General features: G+C 45.3%; 4 protein-coding genes across 7 annotated transcripts; all 4 read left to right on the top strand.

The window, feature by feature from the left end:
- The first annotated feature begins 367 nt into the window (after positions 1-367).
- On the top strand, positions 368-7,090 carry LOC133887847 (putative disease resistance RPP13-like protein 1). Of its 2 annotated transcripts, none has more exons than XR_009903657.1 (4): positions 368-3,281; positions 4,756-6,101; positions 6,152-6,280; positions 6,370-6,478. XR_009903657.1 is itself a non-coding variant. In XM_062327835.1 (4 exons), the coding sequence occupies exons 1-4, from the start codon at positions 1,780-1,782 to the stop codon at positions 6,788-6,790; spliced, it is 3,261 nt and encodes a 1,086-aa protein (XP_062183819.1). In that variant the 5' UTR covers positions 368-1,779; the 3' UTR covers positions 6,791-7,090. The 2 variants fall into 2 exon arrangements, 1 of the variants encoding a protein (XP_062183819.1); XM_062327835.1 differs by adding an exon at positions 6,666-7,090 and having other exon boundaries at positions 4,756-6,280.
- A 2,944-nt stretch (positions 7,091-10,034) lies between these two features.
- Positions 10,035-10,973, top strand: LOC133889834 (uncharacterized). Its single transcript, XM_062330313.1, has one exon. The coding sequence runs from the start codon at positions 10,339-10,341 to the stop codon at positions 10,714-10,716; it is 378 nt and encodes a 125-aa protein (XP_062186297.1). The 5' UTR covers positions 10,035-10,338; the 3' UTR covers positions 10,717-10,973.
- A 4,819-nt stretch (positions 10,974-15,792) lies between these two features.
- Positions 15,793-20,977, top strand: LOC133888210 (BRCA1-associated RING domain protein 1-like). Its single transcript, XM_062328362.1, has 14 exons — positions 15,793-16,304; positions 16,813-16,866; positions 16,966-17,036; positions 17,116-17,223; positions 17,347-17,642; positions 17,742-17,847; positions 17,924-17,985; positions 18,107-18,207; positions 18,435-18,621; positions 18,740-18,828; positions 18,917-19,049; positions 19,807-19,972; positions 20,248-20,366; positions 20,463-20,977. Exons 1-14 carry the CDS (start codon positions 16,225-16,227, stop codon positions 20,772-20,774), a joined length of 1,884 nt encoding a protein of 627 aa, XP_062184346.1. The 5' UTR covers positions 15,793-16,224; the 3' UTR covers positions 20,775-20,977.
- A 99-nt stretch (positions 20,978-21,076) lies between these two features.
- On the top strand, positions 21,077-24,980 carry LOC133888211 (actin-related protein 2/3 complex subunit 2B-like). 3 transcript variants are annotated; one of them, XM_062328364.1, is made up of 11 exons: positions 21,077-21,555; positions 21,834-21,900; positions 22,064-22,274; positions 22,399-22,544; positions 22,661-22,741; positions 22,848-22,974; positions 23,123-23,214; positions 23,318-23,374; positions 23,539-23,590; positions 23,701-23,805; positions 24,446-24,587. In XM_062328364.1, exons 1-10 carry the CDS (start codon positions 21,470-21,472, stop codon positions 23,766-23,768), a joined length of 987 nt encoding a protein of 328 aa, XP_062184348.1. In that variant the 5' UTR covers positions 21,077-21,469; the 3' UTR covers positions 23,769-23,805; positions 24,446-24,587. The 3 variants fall into 3 exon arrangements, with proteins under 3 accessions (XP_062184348.1, XP_062184349.1, XP_062184347.1); XM_062328365.1 differs by lacking the exon at positions 24,446-24,587 and having other exon boundaries at positions 21,078-21,555; positions 23,688-23,805; XM_062328363.1 differs by lacking the exon at positions 23,701-23,805 and having other exon boundaries at positions 21,080-21,555; positions 24,446-24,980.
- The last annotated feature ends 576 nt before the right edge of the window (positions 24,981-25,556 follow it).

Raw genomic sequence — 25,556 nt, 5'->3', positions numbered from 1 at the left:
CTTCACCAAGGGCTTGCCGTCGGCGTTGTTCTTCGACTTTCGGGACAGTCTCTCCGTCATGGCACCCGACGTCGTGACTGCGGGGGGTGTCAGCAGGCCAAGTTCAACAACGGCTAAGTCTCCAACGGAACTGCGTCACCAACTGCCGCGCGCTTCTCGCGCGCCCGCCGCGCACGCCCGTCGCGCCCCCGCAATGCGCGCTCGCCCGCACACTCGCTCGCCTGCGCGTGCGCGCTCCGTGCGTCCACGATCCGCATAGTGCGCCCAGCGCATGGCCTAATGGCCTTGTAATCTATATATGTAAAACACCATTGATCAATACAATCTATCGGTTGTTCTACTCTCATGTTCCACTCTTACACGTTGCGCTTGCGCCGCCGTACGGGAGGGCGGAAGGCCCCCGCGGTCCGCGGAAGAGAGAGCGAGCGCACTGGAACGCCGCCATGCTCGTGCGCAAGCGCAACCGCAACCGCAACCGGATTGCGGAACCTCCGAACCGGGGTTCGTAACATCGCGGAGGTGGTCAGTATCTGAAATAACGACAACCCCCAAGAACAAGAACAAGAACATTTGTCCTTTTCAATTCTCCCTCCTCTGAATCCAGTTGAGCTTGAAATTTTGCACAACGCTTCAACAATTCAATCCGTACCTTCAAACTTTTTTACCGAATTTTTTGTGGCTATTTTGGGTCCTGCCATCGGCGGGGAGATGGTTTGGGGTGGTCGGTTGAGATAACGACCACCCCATGAACATTTGTCCTTTTGACTCTCCCTCCTCCGAATGCGTTTGAGCATGAAGATTTGCATGATGCCGCTCTATTGTATTTGCTACATGTTTGTTATTTTACTAGATTTTTTTGCGGTGAAATCAGATCGTGGGGTGGTCGTTATTGGAAACAACGACCGCCCCCAAGAACATCTCTTTTTCATTCTTCCCTTTGCTGAATCCGTTCGAGCTTGGGATTTTGTAGGGTGCTGCGCCAATGGGGCGATCCCCTTAGCTACCAGTTTTTTTCTTTAGAATTTCAGGAATTGCGTGCGTCTCCTGCGGCTGCGGGGGAGCTTCTGAAGAAACGGCCGCACTCTCCGCCACGGCCTCGACCTCTCGGATCTTGTACTGTGCAGCTCTGCCCGTGCTGTTTAGCTCCACCAAAAGGCCCTCGGTGATATCGCCGACGGCGGAGAACCAAAGGGGCTAGGCTCGCTTCTCGGGGTCGGTGGCGACGTCCCATGCTTGGAGAAGGGCGGCCATGAGCCGCCATATGCCGTCCGCGAGGCCCTGCAGCTGGTCGGGCGACGGAGATTGGCAAAGGGAACACAGAGCGCGCGCGTCCAGGGGAGCTGACCGTGCTCGGCACGAGTAGGCAGTGGCCCGCGTGAAGTTGTCTCGCGGATCGGAGTAGGCAGCGGAGATGCTCGTCGGCCGGCTCTCGTCAGTACTGTCGTCGGCGTCCCTTTCCTGCGCTGTGGGCTAGGGCTACGCACTACTGTCCACTGGATGGTGCTCACGGCTCAGTGAACAGTGGTGCTGTAGGCTGTAGCGGGTGGCATCGAGAGATGATTGGCCGGGCCTCACGTCTCCTGCCCTTGCTCGTGCACGGGATACAGGTCTTCGTCAACTCAGTCGAGTCGTCGGCGTCCGGATGACTTGAATCTGGGCTCGTCTCGCTCATCTGGCCTCCTCTCTGCAATCAGATCGATCAAACCGGAAGGACAACCAGAATCTACTGTCGCAGCTCCAGCTCCAGCTCCAGCTCCGCTCCGGCTTCCCGATCCTCCCATGGCGTGCCGCGGCGAGAGGCTCGTCGACGACCTGCGCGACTTCCTCGACGACTTCGCGTTCAGGGCTAAGCGGCTTGCCGCCCCGCTGCTGCAGCCGTTCGGGCCCTCTTCCGAGCCGAGCGCCGTCGGTGATGGCGAGCTCGACAAGCTGAAATCCAAGCTCAAGCGCATCCGCGCCACGCTCCGGGCCGCCGAGGACCGCGTGGTGACCGACGACTTCGTCGCGCTGTGGCTGCGGGAGCTCAGGGACCTGGAGCACGCGGCCGAGGACGTGCTCGAGGAGCTCGAGTTCGAGGCGCTCCGCGCGGCCCGCCTCGAGCGGTTCAAGGCCCAGCTCCTCCGCTCCAGCGCCGGCAAGCGGAAGCGTGAGATCAGTTTGATGTTCCCCTCTTCCCCCGATCGCCTCAAATGCAAGATCGACAAGATCATGGAGCGGTACAACGAGATTGCAAGGGACAGGGACGCTCTCCGGCTGAGAAGCAGCGATGGGGAGAGACGGCAGGAGGTCAGCCCCATAACGCCCACCAGCTGCTTGATGAAATGCCGGCTTCATGGAAGGGAGCGGGACAAGAGGCGGGTCATGGAGCTGCTCTTATCTGACGAAGCTAACTGCTGCAGTGTGTATTCCGTCGTGCCTGTTGTTGGGCCGGCCGGTGTTGGGAAGACCAGTCTCGTTCAACACATCTACAATGAAGAGGCCATCAGCTCAAAGTTTGACATAAAAATGTGGGTCTGGGTGTGCCAAGAGTTCGATGTCTTGAAGCTAACACGGAAACTCGCTGAAGAGGCTACGGTGTCTCCTTGCGGCTTTGCTGAGGTGAACCAGATGCATCGTGTCATCACTAACCGGCTGAAGGGGAAGCGGTTCTTGCTTGTTCTTGACGATGTATGGGATGAGAGCGGAGACCACTGGGCGAGCTTGCAGGTGCCTCTGAAATGTGCTGCGCCTGGGAGCCAAATAATGGTGACAACTAGAAGTACTAAAGTTGCCAAGGCGATGGCTTCGAAGATACACCAATTGGGGTACCTGTCTGATAATAACTGCTGGTCTGTGTGCCAAGATGCTGCCTTGCGAGGCCGTGATCCCAGTATTCTTGATGATAGTCTTATTTCTATTGGTAAATCGATTGCAGCCAGGTGCAGTGGCTTGCCTGTGGCTGCAAATGCAGTTGGCAATGTTTTATCCAGTGCAATTGATAGAAATCATTGGGAGGCTGTTGAGCAGAGGGATTTGTGGAACAGCGAAGTGGTTGGGCAGATTCTTCCTGCTCTTCTGGTGAGCTACAATAGCTTGCAGAAGCACTTGAAACGCTGCTTTTCATATTGCTCATTATTTCCAAAAGAGTATTTGTTTAGAAAAGACAAGCTGGTCCGTCTATGGTTGGCACAAGGCTTTGTTGAAGCAGACAGAGAACGCCATGCTGAAGATATTGCTTGCGAGTATTTTGATGACCTTGTGGAGAAGTTTTTTCTTCAGAGATCACCATATAATGAAGAGAGGTAATTTTACTTATTTTGGAATTTTCAGTGATTCAAAGTGTGAAATGTTAACTTGAAAATCTGGTTTGAAAACAAAAACAACTAGTTTGTGATAACTCATTCTCTTACCCGTGAGAATCTATTATTGTATTGCTAATTTGCTATTTGCTAATTATAGTTATCACCACGGATAAATATGCTAAAGTGTCCTTGGTATATGATTCAAAGCTGAACTAGGTTGCGCATGAAGTCAACAGTTAGTGAGGGTGCACACCTTTATTATGCAGAGGTCAAGTACTCAGAGATTACTATCTAGATGTCATTGGCATATGTCTTACTCCCTCCGATCACAAATATAAGTCTATATAGCCTTCTCCCAAATGCACCAAATATAAATCCATCATAACTCCAATGCATATTTTTGCTTCATTCTTCCATATCTGCCCCTACTTAAATGCATCCTAATTAATACAGTAAACTTGCCACACACCTTAACTCTACCAATACTTGATGGGCAACATGGTCATTGTACTCCTCACCTTAATTCTTGTGCCAAGTTCAAATAGACTTATATTTGGGATCGGAGGGAGTAGATGTCTACATGGACTTGGCAGCCATAAGCCACGTGCAGTGGATGACATGCCACTATGTCAGAATAGTGATGGAAGTCTGTAAAAAATGCTGGAAGAGTGTTGCTATGTTTTGTATTTTGAAAAGTTAAAAACGCACATTGATTATTCAATTATAATCTTGACTGGTCTAGTTGTATCTTTATAAGAGATGGTCATTGTACCCTCACATGGTCATTGTGCAATCTAGCTGGTCATTTATACATAATAACAGAATGATAGGCGATGAATAGTGAATTTCAAAGTAATACCTTATACGCTCAATATGTAAACCCAAATAGTATAAATAAATATAGAAGTGTATGTATAAAATTTATAATTACACACCAAGATTGTTAGCTCTTTATGCTATGCTGAGGTTTCCTAATTGTGAATTCATCTCGACTCTTGAGCACTTCTATACACTGCCATGTAAGCCCAAGTGCTAGGCTACTAGTATCATCCCATGCCTTGCGAACCTTGAATAGTCTTTATTACTGTTTCTTCAGTGACTGTAAGTATACACCGTAGCATCTGGTACCCATTGACACACTCTTCAGAATTTTGGTTATCTTCTACTCTGTATGGTACCCATTACACACTCTTCAGAATTTTGGTTATCTTCTACTCTGTATCCTGGTAAACAGTTTGGGTTGTTCGTTTTGTCCTGTGATAATTACTAGACAAGTGGCTTCCATTGTTTTAACTAAATGAACAGCCTTGCAGAGTTACCTGTCTCAGCCGTTACAGAACCACAGATCTTCCTATCTAGCTACATAGTTTTTGGATCTTACATGTTTGGTGATGATAACCTGTTCTAATTATATTTCTTTGTGTTTATGATGTTCTAAGATTCTTCATAAGTTTGCGAACGCTTCTTCCAACAGGTATGTCATGCATGACCTCTATCATGAGCTTGCTGAATATGTATCCTCCAAAGAGTATTCCAGAATGGAGAAAGCTACATTCTGCAATGTAGATGAAGATGCTCGCCACTTATCTTTAGCTCCAAGTGAGGATCCCAATGAAATAATGCAATTTTATGCGCTCCATAACCAATATATGAAGGAATTTCATATCCCTGGTCTGCGAACATTGCTGGTTGTTCGAAAAGATGAACCCAAGGATGATGGAAACACTTTGCGCATAAACTTCCCAAGTGACCTGTTGAAGCCTTTTGTGTCATTAAGGGCTTTGGACTTGAGTAATACTGATATAAAATGCCTACCACGCTCTATTGGGGAATTGATACACCTTAGGTACCTCAGTCTTGAGAATACCAAAATCAAGTGCCTGCCAGAGTCAATAAGTGCCCTATTCAAGTTGCATACAATGAACCTCAAATGTTGCGAGTGGCTTGGTGAATTGCCTCTGGGAATCAAATTCCTCACTAATCTAAGGCATCTCGAACTCCCATCCATGGATAACTGGAATGTTTACATGCCACGTGGAATTGGTGAATTAACAAACCTCCAAACAATGCACATGATCAAGGTCGGAAGTGATTCAGGCTCCTGTGGGATTGCTGACTTGGTCAACTTGAATAAGCTTAAGGGGGAGTTGTGCATCTCAGGAATAGAGAACGTGACAAGTGCACAAATTACTCCTGAAGCTAGCATCAGGAACAAAGGTGAATTGCGTAAGTTAATACTCCTCTGGTCTTGCATTGACTCCATGTTTGCTGATGAGGCATCATCTGTGTTGGATAGTCTTCAACCTCACCCTGATCTGGTGGAACTCATTATCAGGGGCTTTTCTGGTGTCAGATTTCCTTTATGGCTGGGGGATCAGTATATGTTTAGCTTATCCATTGTAGAGCTGAAAGATTGTCGGAATTGTAAAAAGCTGCCATCTCTTGGTCGATTACCTTGTCTCAAACATCTTTCAATCAATTCACTGACCAGCATAAAGCACGTGGGACGAATGTTTTCTTGCTATGACGAAACTAGCTGCAGTGATTGTAGATCCAGCACCAGCAGATCCTTTCCTACATTGGAGACACTGAAGTTCACTAACATGGACTCCTGGGAGCAATGGGATGAAACTGAGGCCACAGATTTCCCTTGTCTTCAGCACCTCACCATTATGAGATGTAGCAAACTGAGGGGGTTGCCCAAGGTTCAGGCACTGCAAAATCTTCGGATAAAAAATTGTGAGAATCTACTCGATTTGCCTAGTTTCCCATCCCTCCAATGTATCAAAATTGAGGGTTTCTGCAGTGTTAGCCATATACTGCAACTACCTATATTTTCTCATCTTGAGACGTTAGAACTCCGTTGTAACAAGAAACTCATATCAGTGAAAAAGGTACAAAATTTTGTCACTCTTCACAGTTTGAGATTGAAGAAAGAACATAAGATTTCAGGGTGTCAAGTGTTGCCTTTCCAGAATCTGTCTGTTCAAGATAGTCAGGTACATGTGATTACTAAATTAGATACCAAAGATGTCTGTTATCTAATGTTACGGATTCTGAAACATTACATGCTTGCTATATATTTCAGAAAACTTGGACGTTTTTAAGGTGTGCCGGAGGAATACTAGAATGTAATTGCAACTTTGTTGCATGTACTGATCTTGCCTTCGGACAAACCAATGTCCCACCTTCTGAAGGTAGCTCACTCCACTTTTATGATTCGTTTGTTGGCCCTCCTTTTTCATTTTCTGCACACATATGCATTAATTGCATCATTATTCAACTTCTTCTTTTATAGGAAGAACCTATTTGGCAGCTAGATGTGTTTATGTCAACTCAAAACATTTAACGGAGATTTCTTTGATTTATGTTTATCTATTTCAGCGGAAATCAGCAAAGATGTATCATTCCATGCTGGGCAACCTGAAGACGTCGAGCTTGTATCCTGCAATCCAGTTTGGATTCAAATGGGCCAGCCGGAGGAGATTGAGCTTGTTTGCATACGCTAATTGACCAAAGATAGTGAAATCAGCGTGATAGACAAATCAGGATCTTAAGGTGCTACTGCTAACACCTGGATAACGCAGGTCAAATCAGGGTCTTCAGAAGCTAATACAGTGAGTAATCCACGCTCAAGTTTTTGCAATCTTAGATGGGAATTCTGGTCTGCCAATGTCGTATGCTAAGTAACATCAAACAAACTCAGCTGGTATCGAGGTTCCTGTATCTGGTATATTTCCTCTTAATACTGTATGTACGTTCTGATATTTCAGCCACACACACATATATATATCTTGTAATGAAGAGAATTTTACATTCAAATAATCTGTAGCGGCACGAATGGGCCTCGCCGGCGTGCTGCCCCCCGCGCCGGCCAGGTTGATTGATTTCCAGCCTTTTGCGCCGACCGGCTGATCATATCAAGCCCGGCCTCGAGCGGCCGCACGCGCTCGTCAGCTAGCAGTTCCGGCGTCAATAGCCGCTTCCAGCCTTCCTGCCACGCGACTGCCTCCCTCGCCTCAGGTCTCGTGGCCCGTAGCCTCCGGAACAGCGCGTCTCGCCACTAGCCGAAGAGCTCCTCGTCCAGGAACCGCGCCATGTCCCGCGTCTCCACCGAACGTGAGTGATCATGCGTTTACCATCTCCAACGATTTTCCGTCAAGTCCTGCAATCTCTTTATAAAGAGATTTTTTTTTCTTTTAACATTCTAACGATTCTTCTTTATAGTTACCGTCACAAAGTAATTCTTAAAGTTATTCCATTCATGATGAGACTCTCTTTTACTTTTCTTCACAACTTACTTCCAATGAAAACTGTTAGAGATAGGAAAAAATAAAGAGAATAATAATATAAAGAAAAATCAAGAAAAAAAATAAAATAAAGAAAATATGGTTAGACATAGTCTTAACTGAATCGGGTTAGTTAAGTATCAGGATCTCTCTTCCCCAGCCACCAGTTGGTTAAGCACTCTATGTTGCTAGATGAATTTCCCGCGCAACCGAGCACGTGCATTGCTGATATATATCTGTATGAAATTACTATGCTGATGAACTGAATTGTTTGGATGCGTCAATTAATTAGGTATCATAACATTGCCAAATACATCTGGTTGAATCTCCCGCGCAATTGCACGCCTATCACCAGGGTTGGAGCCACGTATGGTCATAACCCCCGTAAAGTAAAACTGTAGTGGAAGTTGGCCCGTTTTGATCATATGTGCACCATTTAAATCCAAAATTATGTCTCCTAAACTAATTTATTTGTATATATTATTGCATGTACAGTGAAGTAGTATACCCCTACCACTTTGCTCTGCTCCACCTCTGCCTATCACAAATAGTGCCAAAAACATCACGCTATGGAACAAACACGCTATGGCCACCTGCTACACATGGGAAACCTAGAAGGCTAGAACGGACTTAAAATCCGCAGTTATCACACCATTTAGCCCTATGTTGTGTTAGTAAAAGTTCTGCACGCAGATCGTTTCTTCCGTCTTCTGAGACCTAAAATTAGAGTCTAGTAGCGATCGATTGCTCGATTTAGCGATTTGAACAATTGAATTTTGTACACTTGATACTATATGCTACTATAGCATAAACTGTGCGTAGGAATGAAGCTAGGCTTCAGGAAATGAAGGCGCTGTATCTGTGTAATCTCCAGTGCTATATCCTGAAGTTGGTAATAAAAATTTGAACATGGTAATGAAAGTGTTTGATTCAGCTAAAGGTTTAGGGCCTTTTTTGCAACGTTCGAATCAATGAGTGGCGCTCCTTATCTGAACCGGATTTGTGTTTGTATTCGGAATCCTCTTCTTCGCCCAGCGATTTAGTTGGAGATTGTAAATCTGCGAAGTTGGTTGGAGATTGCAAAATGTACAGACCCTAACGAAACTTCGAAAGCCAAAGCCAATCCATCTATGGGCGAGCAGCCGAGTTTGCATAGACAGGAGGAATTCATGTTGCTAGCTAATAACTCTATCTTGTGTAATCCTTAATTTTTTTAATGCAACAACATGTATTCTCGCTCTCTAAATTGCCGAGAGCAGTACAGATTGATTCTCAAGAAGGGAAAAAAAAAACACATCTTAACAGTTTTAAAACAAAGGAGATGATCAAAATTGTAACCTACGTCACCAAGAGGTTTATTTGTTATTGGATCCACATCTTAACATTTTTCTGTACATTTAAAAAAATTCAATGTCTAGATTTGACCTTTGTTCAATTATGGTTTGCTTTCTTTTCTCTAGCATATACGGCAGCTCGGAGAGGAACGCTGCTAGAGAGGCCCATGCTTTCTAAACTACACAGAAGCTGAACAAGACCCAATCTGACTTGGACCAACCATTGATTCGTCTAAAAATATTGGGGCTCGAGCATATTGTTTTCCAAACGCTTGCCCTCCACTCTCTTGGTTGATTGTGACCAAACATCAACCAATTTGCTTGGGGCTGTTTGCATTTTGCCAAAAAAAATAGTGGGAATGGGATTTAATTTCTTAGTAAAAGGATACAAGAAGAAGACATCACATGAACCTTTTTTCTGCAGACTGATATGGAGCCCAGTAATAAGAGTCAAAGGAGGAGTCGTACGGGCGGAGGTTCGAACCCATCCCGCACCTCTCACCTCATAGAAAACTGCGTAGTTAGGGAAGCGCCATTAAAAATAATCACATGAACCTTTTTTTTCTCCTACCAAGCATAGAAATAGAAATCTTAGACCTTTCGGTGGCACTAGTTGAAGCTCCACCGATGCCAAGATCTACGCTAAACCTTCACAAAACTCCGTTCATTTGTATGTTAAAAAACAGTGTTCATCTGTACCAGACTGACAATACCAGCTGCATGGCATTTAATTTGCACATATCTACTCGTAATTTTGAAAAGAGAGAAAAAAAAAAGAAAGCATTATCATCCAATGGAGAAAAAAAAAGGAAACAGGGTAAGATATGCTTGTCTGGGTCCAGGCGCCAGACACCTGTATCTGAAAACACCCAAACAAAAGCTTCTTACTACCGTACCACTGACCGGTGGTCCTACAAGGGGGCCCAGCGCCGGGACCCGCGGGTACACGCCAACAGATCCCCCCGTCAATCAATTACCGTATTACCCTCAAGGGCTTCCAGTAACCACGATCCTACCCTTCTGTTGTGCCTCATCTTCGCGGAGCTACGATGGCATAATTGTGATTGATGGAGTCCTGAGAGGCTTTCTTGAATGCGTTCCAGTATAAATAGGAGGCTGCCCCCTCCTCCTGCCTCCCTTCTCTTATAACCCGAATTTTTTTCTACCTCCTTCTCACCCCTCCCCGTCGCCCTCCTCTCTCCCCTCGTCTGCTCCACTCGCTTTCTTGTCTTTTCCCTGTGAATTTACGGTTCTGCCCCCGGTGGGCTCCACCACTGCATCTTTTTTTTTTTTGGTTTGAGGCCATTTGCATCCTTTGTTTAGTTTGCTCTTTTTTTCCCTGGTCCACGAGAGGAAAAAGACCTCTCTCTTGCTTTCTTTTTCGACGGCTGTGCTCTGTGCTGACGTGGCGCGTGGTGAAGCGGAGCCGTCGATATGTCGCTCAGCGAGAAGCTGGAGGCGGCCCGTGTCGCGCTCGGCAAGCGCAAGGAGCGGGAGCTGCAGGCGCAGGCGCTGCGCCCCGCGCCGGCTAAAGCCGAGCCGGGGAAGCCGGCTCCCGCTCCGGCTCGGGCCGGCGGCGGCGGCAACAAGATCCTGGCCGGCCACCTGGCTCACGAGTTCCTCACCCACGGCACGCTCCTCGGGCGCCGGATCGAGCCGAGCCGTGCCGGCCCGGCTCCCGCCGCACGAGACGACCCCGAGCCGAGGAGGAGGTACGCCGAGGTGTCCTGGCTGCTGATGACGAGCGGGGCCCACATCCCCGGCGTCGTCAACCCGACGCAGCTCGGCCGCTGGCTGCAGATAAAGGACTGACGGCCACGTCGGCGCGACAGGTGGCGCGGCGCCATTGGCCCGAGGCGCCGGGGCACCCAGGCTTTCTTACCTGGGAGAAGGGGAACCGATCGATGCTCCCCTGGACACACCAAGCGGTTTCGCCATTTTTCGCCTCCTCTCTGTGCTCTGTTTCTATCTAGATTCTCTAGATCTAGCGAGATCAACCAAGACTGCCTGTACTAGCTTTGTTTGACACATTGTTTCTACAACTCTGTTGCCGTATCATGTCTGTTTGTGCATGGAAGTGTGTGTGTGTGTGTACGGCCGATGGACGGCTGGACGAGCTGATCTCTCGTGCGCTCCCGAACTCTCGCAGAAGGCCGTCGGGTCTCGTCCATGGAAAATCGGCTTCGCCTGTTAGTCTTCCGTATCACGTTCCTACCCGTCTTCCTCCCTCGCTCTCTACTTTATGCAGATTCTCGAGTCTTGGCGACCAACGACAATGTTGGCGCTAATGGGCCTGCACAGCCGAAAGCTGGTCGCGTATTCACACGGCGAAAATGTCGCCGTGGTATGGCAGTGCGCGACGAACATGGCGTTGGTGCTGCTGCATCGGTGGAGATGGCAAATGCTTTGCGTGGTGCAGTGGTTGGTGTGGGACTGCGGGCCGCCTCTCGCCCTTTCCTTCTTCCTCCGTCCATGTGCTTGGGCCTGAAACGGATGCATAGTTCCTTTCTTTGGAGGAACACCAGCTTGAAACGGATGCGTAGTTCCTTGGACGCCCTTAGCGTGCAGGGGGAAGAAAGAAAGAACAGCTTGTCCTCCATTGACAGGAATGCAAGGTTATATGGTTGATGGTGCATTTCGTGAATCTTTGTCCAGTGATCGCTGAGATTTTCTGTCGGTACACATACAGACAACTCCAGAGAGATTGGGTCCATGGAGTGGTCTAGAGCTTTTTTTTGTTTTGTTTTTTTGTGAAGGAAATACAGAGTTGGTTGCTGGTGCAATTTCGTTTAATTACTACTTGCTCGTCATTCTGGTTCAAGTCTTTCCATTTGTTTATCCGAGCAATAAAATGGGTAGGTCTGCCTCCCATCTTGTTTGCCAGCTGCTCCCGTATAGATCCGGCAAAACACGGTGCACACTGCTGGTTTGTCCTTTTCCGATCTCGGCAACGCTCTCCGACAGCTTCCGTTTCTAGCGGCATGGTAATACGGACGGAGCAAGGTAGCGGCAAATTTACGAACGGATCGAGCACCTCGTATCACTGTTTACTGAGTATTTGGGTGGATCTGAGAAAATAAGGTGAGGAATGAAAGATAGTTGTTAGGGATGAAAAAAATAAAGGATATTATAATAGTGTTATAGGTGATAAAATTTTAAAGTATCTGTTGGAGATAATTTTAGTCGGGCATTGTTGTTGCCATTGTTTGATTGGTTTGTTCCAAGCAATTTGATTCTTGTACCAACCTGGTTAGTTCGTTTCAAACTGTCATTATTGGATGGGGCGTATTGATCTGGTCTATCTTTTCATTCATCGTCTCGTTAGTGGTGGTCAATGCATGGTCTGTGGAAGGACCGTATGTCCAAGGAACCGGGGGACAAGTTACACACAGGCAAAAAGCTGCTAGACTGTTAGGGAAGAATAAAGGGTGGAAGGGGCTGTGAATTATGATCTACCCATGTAAGCATGGATCTGAAATAATTCGCCAATATTATGTCAAGCTCTAGATTAAAAAAAAAAATGGTTGCATGTGGTGTCTCTCTTCTTCCTGCTATACTCTGGTGTGTTAACCTAGATGTGTGCAACAATATGTCAACAAAGGGGAGGAGCGGTGGTGATCAGGGAGATTTGGAATTTGGGTTAGGAGCGCGTCTCAATTTTTGATGCTTTGTGAAAATTACATTCGCCACGATAGCATTTCCCTCGCTCATATTCCGCAATGCTCTTTCCTGTCTTGGCTGGTGCATCCATTGTTGGTGAGTATACATGTATTTTCGCCCTGTTTCCCACCGTTCAGTTTTGATGTGATCGAGTTGAAATGTGAATTCGAAGTTGGATTACTCGATCTGGGAACTTCGTCAAGTGAAAGTTTTGATTCCTATTTCGGAAGTAGGATTATTGGTTGCCGGGAAAGGAAGACATGCCCGGATTTAGAAACACAGGTGGTCTTACACCAATAGATTTTTTGCGAGGTTATGCTAAAAGTTTTATTCCTATTTTACATCTAAGCACAGGGTAGCCAGTAAATTTCGCCTCAAATTTAAATCTACGTTTCTTTTGCTACTCAGCTAAAAAACACGCCGCTCTGGTTATCCTCTAGCTCGTCAGCCCACACCAACAGATTGGCCAGCAGAACTACATACAAGCGGACATCCCATTAGTCCGCATGCTACTTTACTTAATTATAATTGTGATTAAACGGTCTCAAAGCCCGTAAGTCTACCCCGCTACCAAACCTATAGCGAAAATAAACCTATTAGATTATAATTATAATTTTAATAATTAATAATAACATAGTTATTAAGACTAACATATCTGTCAATAATATATGTTAGTATATTTTATAAATACAATATATCAATAAGTCACCGCAGCCGGATAAAATTTAATTAAATTAGAGAAGTCCTAGAAGAATTGACCTCATCGGATAGCTCACTGCAGTAGAGTTTGCACTTACCGGAGCATTGTGCGCAGAGGCTAATAACATCACTGGATAGCCATGTGCTCTGTGTATTAAACTCACCAGAGCGTTTTTGACAAAGAGGAAAGGCTGAGAACCTCACTGGATAGTCCGGTAATCTGCATTGGATAGCACGGAATCATTTCTTGCAGATGCGATTATAAGTGTTGAAGAATGAAAATCAACTCATCGGATAGTCAGGTGATCACATAGATGAATGCGTCTAAATATTTTACACAGAAAAAGTGGCGCGGTCTAGCTCAAGATAACTCACCGGAATGTCCTGTGATAGATTTGAAGGCACATCAGAATGTCCAGTGTACACAGAGGCTTTTAATGAAGTTCCAACGGCTAGTTTATGAGTTTGTACTCACTTAATGATCCGATGTTGATACTATTATTCTCATCGGATCATTCGGTGTTAACATTTTTTCCAAGTCATTGGGAATCCGGCTAGTTAGCGGGTTTAATACTATAAATACCCCTCCACTTAGTCATTTAATGTGTGACATATTGCTGGAGTCTAGAGAAAGCTCATACACACTTGAGAAGACATATAAGCCACCAACGTGCTTAAAATGATCATTCAAGAAGATTAAGTACAAGATTAGAGATTATTTAATGCTTATAAACCCAGAATGAGTTGTAGCTAGTTGTTCCAGCTTCAAGAAGGAATCAAGGAGTGATCATAGTTTGTACTGAGTGGTACATTAACACCTTAAAGTCTTAGTGACTCAGCAGCATTTTTGGTCTTGGTGGCTCAAGCTTGTTGATCCTCTAACTTGGTATGGAGCGGTAGCAAAACACGTGTATGGTGACACGAAGACACTTGCATTGGTAGCTCAAGCTCCGAAGTGATCACAACAGCAAGTGACCGGAAGAGTGGCTAGTGATAAGAACTTGTTGCCTTGTTGGCTTGGTGACTCATTCAAGTTGAGATCTTATCAGCTCAAGAGCTGTGACCGGATGCCGATCGGAAATATATCCTTTGTGGAGCTCCAATATAGACTAGGAGTGACATTCATGCCATCGATACCACAGAATAAAATTTTTACGTGTCGAGTTTATCTCTCTACCTTATTTAAGTTTCCACATTTACTTATTTGCAATTTACCTTGCTAGAGTATGTTAAAATCTCCTAAGAGGTAGAGTAGAAATGCTAAATAAACCTAGTGTACATTTAGATATAATTTAAGATATATTTATCTTATAAAATATTTAGACCCAAATAGTTTTTAAATATCTTAATTTACTCCCCTCTAAAATGTCACCGTTCCTCACAAATCCTAAGCAGGAACCGACTCCTCTGACTTGAGAGGGAAAGTCACGTATAAATAGTGAAATAAACAATACTATGTGAGAGGAGGGACAACCGTTTGCAGTAAAACACTATAGCGCACACACTGTTCAGGAAATACTTTGATGTATTTACTTTATACTAGAGTTGTAGCATCACTGCAAGTTAAATATATGCGTTCCATATCCAATCCAACGATGTAAAGCGAAGCAAAGTCACGGGGGCACTATTCACCTGGTGCTTTTACTTCCTCAAGTCAGAAGAGCCAATTCCCCCCTATGGAGCACCTTCCAAATGTACCAACCACCGAATCAGGCAAAACCTAACAGAAATGTGATTCTCCCGTCCTATCGTCTTCAGACCACAGTTAAAAATATCGTCGATAACCGTTCGTTTATCGTGGTTACCGGACGGTTCGATCCGCATTGTTTTTATAAACCACTCAAATTAAAATTTAAAAAAATAAAAAATATAACAAAATTTGATTAATTTCTATCAAATTCCACAAAATTATTGTACAGTTATCACCGGGGATCGGTAACCGTTTGCAAAACGGTAACTAAAACCCTGCTTCAGAGACATGTGTGTGTGAAGGTGCTACACGTACATTAAGGAGGGGTAACAACACATCGATGTCTGGTCTCATGTATTTGTAGTCTGATTCAATTTATAGCGTTTTGATAATTTATTTTCATTTTTGTTTTAGATTATGTATAATAAAATTTATCTTTTTTATTTTTTTATTGTAAAAGTATTGATTCGATTTGAATTTTTTGACATACAGATTATAGTATCCTATACAATATTTTTTTAATGATTTTTTAAGAATATTTATATAGTATTTATAATTTTGAGAGTAATGAAATATAGTGTTTTTTTAAACTGTCATCTATTGGAAGGACGACAACTTTATTTTTTAAAGTTGTTACTCGTTGGAAGGACGACACTTGTTATCATTCTTTCAATGAGCGATGATAGTCTAGATGTGCAATATTATAAGTATATAATTTTGTAAATATTAAAAAATAAAAATAAAAAATCCCAGCATCGAGGCCGTCCGCGCGCAGGGATTTGGATGACCTATCTCCCCAAAATGGGTGTCCTGCGCAGCCCAGCCCAGCCCGCCCCGGCCTCCTCCTCCGTTCCCCAATTCGCTAGGTCTAGCAAGCAAGCGAGCGGCCGAGCCGGCGGATGCGAGACGACGCCGTTCCGCGCGCGCGAAACTGCCAGTGTTCCCATCCAAAAGCTCGTCCCCGCCGCCCGAAAATCTCCCGCCTCCCGCAGATGGCGCCGGTTCAGACCGCGTCCACGCGCTCCAAACATTTCCACCGGCCCCTACCCGCCACTTCCCTCCAGTTCCGAAACCCCGGCACCCCGCCTGGCCGCTTCTCCCCGCGCCCCTTGCGTATTTTACCGACTCCAGAGCCAGCGCCCAGCCCAAGCTTCTCAGTCTCTCGGCACCTATCTCCCTCTCCGGCTCTCTGCCTCTCACGGAATTTCGGAGGGTGATATCGGAGGGAGAGGAGTGGAGTAGAAACGGGCGTGCTCGTCTCGTGAGCGGAGATGGAGAGCCTGAGGAGGTTCCTGAACCCGCTGGTGCTCAACCTCCAGAAGATGGAGCTGGAGCTCACCTGCCCCGTCTGGTGCGTTGAAACATCGCTTGCCCCCTCGTGTTTCCTTTTCTTTTGGTCTAGATGCGGCTACAGCATGGACAACGGCTTGCAGTAGGACTATTTTCTTGCTTGTGATGTACATCAAATGTTCAAGGCGTCATTTTTATTGTTGAAGATCTCACTACGATGCAGTGGCAGAGCTTGAGCCAAAGTTTAGAGGGGGCTACTAGCAAGAAATAGATGAATTATGCAACTAGGCGGGTGCCATTTGATGCCAATTTAATCAAATATAGCAGCAGGCACATTGTTTTTGCATGTCAGAGGAGCAAACACAGGGGGTGGGGGGGGGGCATGGCCCATTTTGGCCTCCATGAAGCTCCGCCCTGCTACGATGCCCGCAATAGCGAAAATAAAATTATCTAGAGCTAGACCCGGGCAAAATAGTGTGCTTTAAGCCTTTTAGAATAACATGAGAAGATGAATGAATTTGTATACTGACCTTCTCAGTCGTCTGATGGTGAAAATCTTTGCTTGGCAGCCTGAAGTTGCTCAGCGCGCCTACAATGCTACCTTGCTACCACACATCGTGCAGGTAATTTCTTCAGACGCCTCAACTGATTGCCATCTATCATCCTCTACTAATCTTGCCTTGCGAGTTGTGATGGTTGACGAATTTGTTGGGTTCTTTCAGCAAGTGTGCCACTACACCGACTACGAATGGTTACAGCTGTGCCATCTGCAAATCAGCCTATCGTTCTCAAGGTACATCATGGGTTGCTGAATTGTTTCTAAGTTCTGATTGATGCCTCGATTCTTTGTTTGATCTCAACGTCGTTTGCAGATTTAAGGCCGGCCTCTCACCTTGAGGCAATAGTAAGCATTCACAGGAGGCTCAGCTCTACAGTCAGCACCATGGTTCAACAGCAGGATACTCAAGTTCACATTCCTGGTACATCCTTCTTCCATGCTTGCTTTCTTAGCTTGCAGAATATGAACTTCAAGCATTGATAATAACTAGTGGGTTGTAAGAGTAAAGGTTGATTGATCTGGCAAAAATTTGCCCTTTGTCCAGTTACAAAGACAGCATCTCAAGGAACACCAGAATCAGGAAACAGAAGTGGGGTAGACAAATCTGACCAGATGAAATCTTTCAACCCCTTTGCTTCAAAGCTAGTATATAACCAATCGACTGGACCTGCATTTGGGAATATGGATGGTGTTCAAGCAAGAGATCCTGCTTTTGAGAACAAAGCTGCTGATGCAGCTGTTGCGCCAGCAGTTTTTGTACAAGGAGGATCCTCTGGGTCACAATCTTCTGACGGACCTGGGGATTTGGATTGTGACAGCAATGACCTTGAAGGAGAACTGGTGAAATTCCATCTTATCTTGATAATCTCTGTTCTAAAAAAGTATGTTTCAAAGCATACTTTGTGTAAACTCACTCTTAAATGCGTGTTATTCTGTCAGATAGCAAGCAGATCACCTCTTCAAGCTGCATTAAAAAGGGAGCCAAATGGAATGGGTGGCCATACCAGAGAGTTGAAGAGGCAAAAATCCATTGATCAAGGAGAAAGTAAGTTATTTTCTAACTGGTCTTCTTTCTGAATATTTGGATATGCAAGATAATGGTGTGATTGTGATAAATACAGGACAACCAACCATGTCTGGTGCTTGGAAATGTGAATTTTGTCACTCTTTCAAAATCACTGAGGTCAGTCAATGGCAAAACTCAAGCAAGAGTTCAACTTTGTTTGTTTGCTAGTATTCATGACATGACCTGCCACTGGTTGATTGTATACTTTGAGAATCTAATGCAAATTTGGAGCTTGCAGTTTACTGGCCCTTTGTCGCATTATTTGCAAGGGGAGCCATTAGAGGCTGACCAAGCTTGGAAATCAAATGTTCTGCATGTCCATGAGAAATGCATTGAATGGTATATTACTGGCAACTTTTGTGATAACATTTCTGAAATACACATACTCATTTGACTTAATTCTACAGATACTCCTATCAATCTGAAAATGAAACTTTGAGTTTTGTGGTTGTATTTAGATGTAAAGTTTGTCTTTTGGCTTGCATATAGTAGCTATATACTGTGAGTTTTGTGTACCATTTCCTAAATAAAACTATTTGCATTACTAAGTTATGATTCCAATACAGGGCTCCCCAAGCATTCTTTACCGGTGATATTGCAAACAACTTGGAGCCTGAGTTGGCCCGTGCTTCTAAGATCAAATGTAGTATTTGTGGATTGAAAGGCGCAGCCCTTGGCTGCCTTGTGAAGAGCTGCCGCAAGAGTTATCATGTCCCATGCGCCCACAAGATCTCAGGCTGCCGATGGGATGAAGTGAGTCTTGTACCTTAATCTGCATTGTCCATTCTGTATTCAGTGAGAATGCTGCATCCTTTGTTATGGTAAAACATTTAGTCAATTTATCTCATTGAACTATTGTGGTGTGATCCAGGAAAACTTTGTTATGCTGTGTCCTTCTCATTCATCAAAAAAGTTGCCTTGTGAGAGATTGAAATCGAAAATGAAGACCAAGCTGCAGCAGTATGTTCGTTGGGCCTGTTTTTCATAGCTGCATTTTTCTATACCTGATTATGTTTTCTGATGGATCCCTTTTCTCCCAATTCCCCAGACCGTCTTCTGATATGATACATGATAATCTAAATTCACCTTCTCCAATGCAAAGGGATAAAATTTGGACCGACTCACCTTTTCTGACTAGTGAATGGGTGATATGTGGATCGGCCCTCAATGGTCATGAAAAGGTATTTTATTCCGTGTTTGATATGATGTTCACAAACTATGGTACTTTATAGTTGATTGGAATAAGTCTATTTAAACCCTTGGGTGGCTGAGGTTCGTCTAGATAACCCTCTGAAGTATGAAACCAGGTATCGAGCCCCCCAAACTATTCAATACCGTCTAAATAACACATTGAGTTGGTTTTGGAAGTGGTTTCGCCACCGTGGCTTTTCAAATTGTTGAATTCTGCTTTGTTTAAGTTTTTTTTGCTGAGTCAGTGACATATCATTGCCACATAATCCCCATGGTGGCAAAACCACTCCAAGGGTATGTTAATTAAACATTTCTAAAAGCTTTCAAATTTAACAACAACAAATTTAAAAGTTTTAATATAGTATTCAAAACCAGGTATTTAATTCAACATTACAAAAAATTAGAATTTAAAAAATGCAAAATTAAATATTTTGAATCTTAAATTTCAGATTTTGATTATGAACTTCAAAACATGAGTTAACATTTCATATTCAAATGTTGAAGTTTGATTTTTAAGTTATTTGTAACATTTCTTTGCCAAGTTAGTGCTGTTTCATTAGCTGTGTGACTTTCATGGTGGTGAAACCACTTCCAAAACCACCTGGGTGGGTATATAGACATTGAATACCTGGTTTCATACTTCTGTGGGTTACCTAGACGAACCTCAATACTTTAGAGGGCTAAGTAGACTTATTCCTAGTTGATTTGAATATGTAATCTGTCCTGACATCTTCAAAAACTTCACAGGAAATCTTGGATCAGTTTGAGCATCAAACTGGCATCACAGTAACTAACAACTGGAGGTCAGATGTGACACATGTGATTGCTAATACGGATGAACGTGGGGCATGTGCTAGGACACTCAAGGTTCTCATGGCCATATTAGCTGGGAAATGGGTTCTTAGTGTAAATTGTAAGTACATTTACTCTGAAAATCAATAAATTTCTTGTTGCAAACCAACTTATGCCTCCTGGGTCCATTTTTATGTTTTTGTGTTTACTGCAAGTTAGACAGGATAGTTTGGGTGCTGTCACCTGGTGGTGTGGTACTTGTAATCCTGATAATTTGACTTAGTAAATTACTGCTTACTATTGGAACATTGTGCTGGCATCTACTTGGTTGCTGTGACATAGGTTGCCCTCTTCTGCAAGGAAGTTATCTGATACAAATTCGCATGTGACATTTAGGGCTGAAAGCTTGTATTGAGGCTAGAGAACCAGTCCCAGAAGAGCCCTATGAGATCAGTTCTGATGTTCATGGCTCCTTTGATGGCCCTCGCACAGGAAGGCTTCTAACAATGCAACAGGTTTGCAAATGAATTCTGGGATTAAATAAGCCAAACTAAAACTTCACAGTAATAATCTTGTTGGTATATTGACTGCATACTTTTCTTGTTCTCTAGGCACCAAGTCTGTTTGCTGGGTTGACCTTCTATTTCAGTGGCCATTTCATGCCGGCATACAAGGTTCACCTTGAAGATTTGATTGCTGCAGCAGGGGGGTCAATTTTGGAGAAGACTGGGCTCTCTAGCACGTCCTTAATTGTTTACAGCATGGAGCCACCACAAGGAAGCGATCCAGACACGCTTAATGAGGCTATCAAGAAGAGAATAGCTGAGGCTGAGGAATTGGCAGCCACCATTGGCTGCAAAGCTATTCCTCATACATGGCTTCTGGATTCTATTGCATCCTGCACAGTTCAATTGACTGTGTGACACTGTACCTAGGTTAGAAATTAGGATCTACTTTCTATTTTTTTTCTTTTTTAAAAAGAGCAAAGGAAGTGATTGACGTGTTGTCTTGTTGATCCAAAAATATCTTCAGATGCTGTAACATGAGCGCACAATTCAATTCGAATAAGCTTTTGTATCTCATTCAATGTTACTGTCAGTGTTGTCATATTCACATGTTTCACCTACCCACAGGTGCAATTGGTTTGATTTTTCTTTTCCCAAAAAAAAAAAAAGATGGTACTTGTAGGTTGGCTTTACTCTAAATTCTGCTTGCGTTGGCAAAAAAAAGTACCAGGTGGATATCAATCTGGACTGTGTTCCAGATCCAACGCTTGGGTGCCGTTCAAGAATGTCTACATTCAGCTGTGGAATTAATCATTCACTGCTACAGCAATGGGGAAAGTATGAAATGATTGTGGAGTGCATTGGAAACAAAGCAAGCGGGATTGCTGAGCTCAGTAGGTTGCTTCAGGAGCAGTTCAGAGTTCACCAACAGCAGCCAGGAGAGGTCCCCTTCATGCCCTGAAGTCTCACCAGTCGGCAGTCACCAGAGTCCTTTCCTGATGTCTCATGAATTTTTTTTTTTCACCAGACCCTGATCCTGATGTCAAAGCAACATTTGTACCTCTCTGTTTCCTTTTTCTTTTTCTTTGATCTTTATAAGGAGACGCCCATGGATGCTGAGCGGTGACAGTGCCAAAGTCATGGCGTTCTTCAGCAGCGGATCGCGAGCGCTGGTAGAAATCCTGACGAGAATGCAGAGGTGAGTCGCAGCTTGCTAGTATTTTGTATTTTGCCTGTAAAAACAGAAAGTTTATATGTGCAATGGTTAACCGAGTGCACTCAAAGAGTATATATGCTGAATATTCGAATATCTCGAGACTCGAGCAAGTTTTTGAAATTTTTGTAGCTTGAATTATGTGTTTACTTAACGCAGAGAAGATGAACAATTTGTTGTGTGAGAGCTTTCATGAACATGCATGCGCACAGCCGCTCATTATATATCCTCAGTCATAAACCGTTTTTATGTTTTTGTTGCAGTGCTGAAAGACCAATGCCTGTTGATCACACCTTCTTCGAGTTCGGATCAATTCGATATCATGTAGAGGTAATACCATTTTCAAGCGCCTGGGATGCAGCAGCTCAAAAGTCGACACAAATACTGAACTCGCGGAGGGCGATCGTATATCTCAAACTAGAACGAAACCTAGAACAATTATGCCTTTGTGACCTTGTGTTCTTAGCGCCCATATAACTGCAAAATCGTGCAGGCTTCAGCATCAGATCCTGATAACGCATACTTGTCGATATCAACACCATCTCTATCCCACGAAGCCTCGCCCTCTTCGAGCGGCTTGCCTGAATTCACACTACAGGAGACGAGGAAGATGTACCAGAAGTTCGCCGAGATTATCGAGCCGCCAAAGGAAGGATATGTCCTGACACTGAAACTCAACTTCTCCGGCCTTACTCGACCAAAAGGTACGATCGAGCCATCGAACATGCTTCCGATCCTTTCATCAGTTCTGTAAGCCGTCGCAGCTGCGACGGAACACGCATTTCACCTGACTGCAACCGCATGCTCTTCGCTCACGCTTTTGCATAGATCGCATCAAGGCTATCAACCAGATATCGGTGCTGCAATCCGTCGTCCTCAGCTCGCAGCTCAAGGGCATGCTAGTGAGCCTCGGCGCGTCCGGCACGATGAAGCTCGTGTACAACCAAAGGGAGCCGTTCTTTGTCAGCAAGACGGTGCGTCCTTCGATCCACGCAAACAAAATCTTCAGAAAAAGAGGTCAAAGGAACGCAAAGGCATCAGCTTTGCTAGCTCAGCTCGCTCACCATTGTGTTTCTTGTCTTCTCCGCAGCCGGCAGGAAAGATAAACGCCGTCTTCCCCATGCGTTTCAGGGACGACACGGACCTGGCTATCGCGACCTCCTTCTTCCAGGTGGGTGTCCCGCCTGATCTCTTACACGTAGATGCATTTGCATCGATGGCTGCGTTTTCAGTGAGGTTTCGCGTGCCCTCAAGGAGCCGGATCACGGCGTGTGCAGGAGCTGCAGGACCTCGGGAACTCGTTCGCGAAGGCGCCCAAGTGCAGCTGGTCGCCGATCCCGCCGCCGGAGCTGCGAGGGGAGTACGTGCGCCACCTCACCACCAACGGCGGCTTCGTGTCGTTCGGTACGTGACGCCGCCCCCAACCCACCCCGATCCCTGCCGATTCACAGCCGCGCCGTGGCACTCCCCACGGGCCGACCCGCTCGTTTTAGCCTCCTCCTGTGTGTTGTGTGACGTCCCGGGCCCGGCCGGCCGGCCTCGTGACGCGCAGGAGTCTTCTCGCGGCACGTCAGGGGGAAGCGGGCGGCCAAGACCGCGTGGATCCTGCTCAACTTCCAGTCCTACGTCAAGTATCACATCAAGGTCAGCCGAGCCGCCTCCGCTCAACTCTGGTCGCGTGTTAGGACGACTCCGATCGAGCTTAGCAAAACACCATCGCTGACGGCGAAAACTTGGTTCTGCGCAGTGCACCCGGAGCTCCATCCAGAGCAGGATGAGGGAGCGGCTGGAGACCCTGACCGAGGTATGGAGTTGAAATCCTCAGAATACCCGAGTTGCGTTGCATCATTCAGGAATTAAGGGTTCGGTCAAGTATCCCGTGGGCGACTAAAATTGAAGCACCTCAACTCTGCCATGACTGAAAACCAAGCTTGTAACGTCGGTGCCTTGCTGATTGAGTTGTTGCAGGCGATCCAAAATGCAAGGCTACGAGGTACTGATGACAAGAGGAAATTACAAGGTACAGACGTTTATCCCATGAATGCGACTGCAATTTTCCCTGCATTTCTTTTCTTTCAAAGATAGTTTTTTGGACGCTTTTGAAGAAAAAAAAATAGATACCACACGCAGGAGATGAAGTGGAGGAGGAGGACGAGGAAGAACAGCCCCCTACTTGCTTCCGCTGCGTCCCCTACTGACCACGCGCAAATTGGCATGAAAAAGAGGAAATTAATTGTGAGTAGTTTTAGCACAGTTGAACGGAACTGATGCGATCCGCAAACCGCTTGATAGGGCAATGATACTCAGATCAGAAAAAAAGACGAATCTACCTACATATGTTACTTTCGAATAAAGTGACTAATTAATTTTTCTCGAACGCGCAAGAGAGCTATGTATTATTTAATCAAGACCAAGAACTGATAGATTACAAAGCTATAAAAGAACGACCCCATATCCAGCCCTCACTGCAACAACGAACCCAACCCCTCTCCCCCCGCTGGTGCGCAGAATGTATGAGCTCAAATAGCAATCGCAACCAACTTATTAATCGGACCTGCACCTGCAATGATGCCCAAGTCCCTTATGCTTATGACAAAGGATCACATAATGGCTGCTAGGACCATGCAAACGGATATGCAGATGCAAGTTACTTTCCATGATCGGTATAAGGCATGCATATGATGGATAGGAACGGCAACAGCCTAATTGGAGCATGCATATAGTAATAAGAGTAACATGAAATGGAATGGCACTGCATGGTAGCAGAAAATATTATCATATCTACCAGTTGCTTCTTGTTATTTTCTTGCAGAAAGTGCTGATATAATGAGGCAAAGTGGCTCATGAGCACATTACAATTTTGTGTTCTTTGCAGTGGTGAAGAAGAGGAGCAAGAGAAGGCTGATCAGCTTTGCAAACGCGAAGAAACTGCAGAAGGGTTTCAGAGCCGTCCTCAACAAGATCAAGCGGCTGCGGCTGAGGATCAGAGTGAAAGGACTGGACCGGCTGAGGCAGTGCCAATGCTTCGCCGTGCCCAAGCTTCCCATGCCACACAGGAAGGAGAACAAATACCACGTACTACAGTGAATCTTAGTCTATTCTCTAGGGGCATGGCTAAAGATTTTTTTAGAGCACATTCCCGCAAGCATGATAGTGCATGCTAACTGTGCTTTCCCATCCCAATCGAGTCAGATAAGAAGGTGACAACTGACAAGAATTTCATGTTCTTTTTCACGTATGAGCAGCGGACATCTGGAAGTACAGCAGTGGACACATAGAATTTTGATTTATTATTAGACAGGAATGCGTCTGTTTGGCTGACAAGGCAGACAATGATAGATATCTGTGCTCGAGCGTAGTTGCATCTGCACTGATTTGTACCTTCGTAATGTAATCGGTGCAAAATCTTCCATCTTTTTAGCACCCAGATCCGAGACATGGTTAATGTGTTTTGAGAAAGAAAAAAACAGCGGGGCACTAAGTACTCATTGTAGACGTAATGGAGCTTAGATATATGTGAGAATAGTATTGAAGTAGGTCTGGGACTGAGCGGCAAAATTCCAAGTGAAACTTTAGTGAGGAGACGAGAAGCATTTGGATGAAGCCGTTACAGCCCCCACCATGCTCTGGCGACTCCGTCGTCTCCCCCTCGATCCAACCCACTCCACCCAATATCCGCCGCCAAAATCCACAAATCGAGCCAGATCGCAGCTTGAGCGCCCTCCCCACCTCTGGATCCACCTGCCCCGGGTCTCTCCCCGCGTCTTCGCCAACAGTCTCTGCCGCTTCTGGGGCTTCCTGTCAGTGTGGCTCGGGAGCTCTGCTGTCGCGGTCGGCACAAGGTCGCCCCGCTCCGGCGGATCTAACGGATCGCTGGTGCATTACCTCTGCCTCGACCTTGATTCAACCAGATCAACCCGGCGCTTCAAAGCTTTTCCCTGCAGCAGATGGAGGTTCGATTCCTGCTGGCTCTTTGGATCTGCAGT

Source organism: Phragmites australis, chromosome 13 (genome assembly GCF_958298935.1).
Source record: "Phragmites australis chromosome 13, lpPhrAust1.1, whole genome shotgun sequence".
Taxonomy (NCBI): domain Eukaryota; kingdom Viridiplantae; phylum Streptophyta; class Magnoliopsida; order Poales; family Poaceae; genus Phragmites; species Phragmites australis.
Note: the sequence above shows the minus strand (reverse complement) of the source record. Positions and strands in the feature narration are given on the sequence as shown.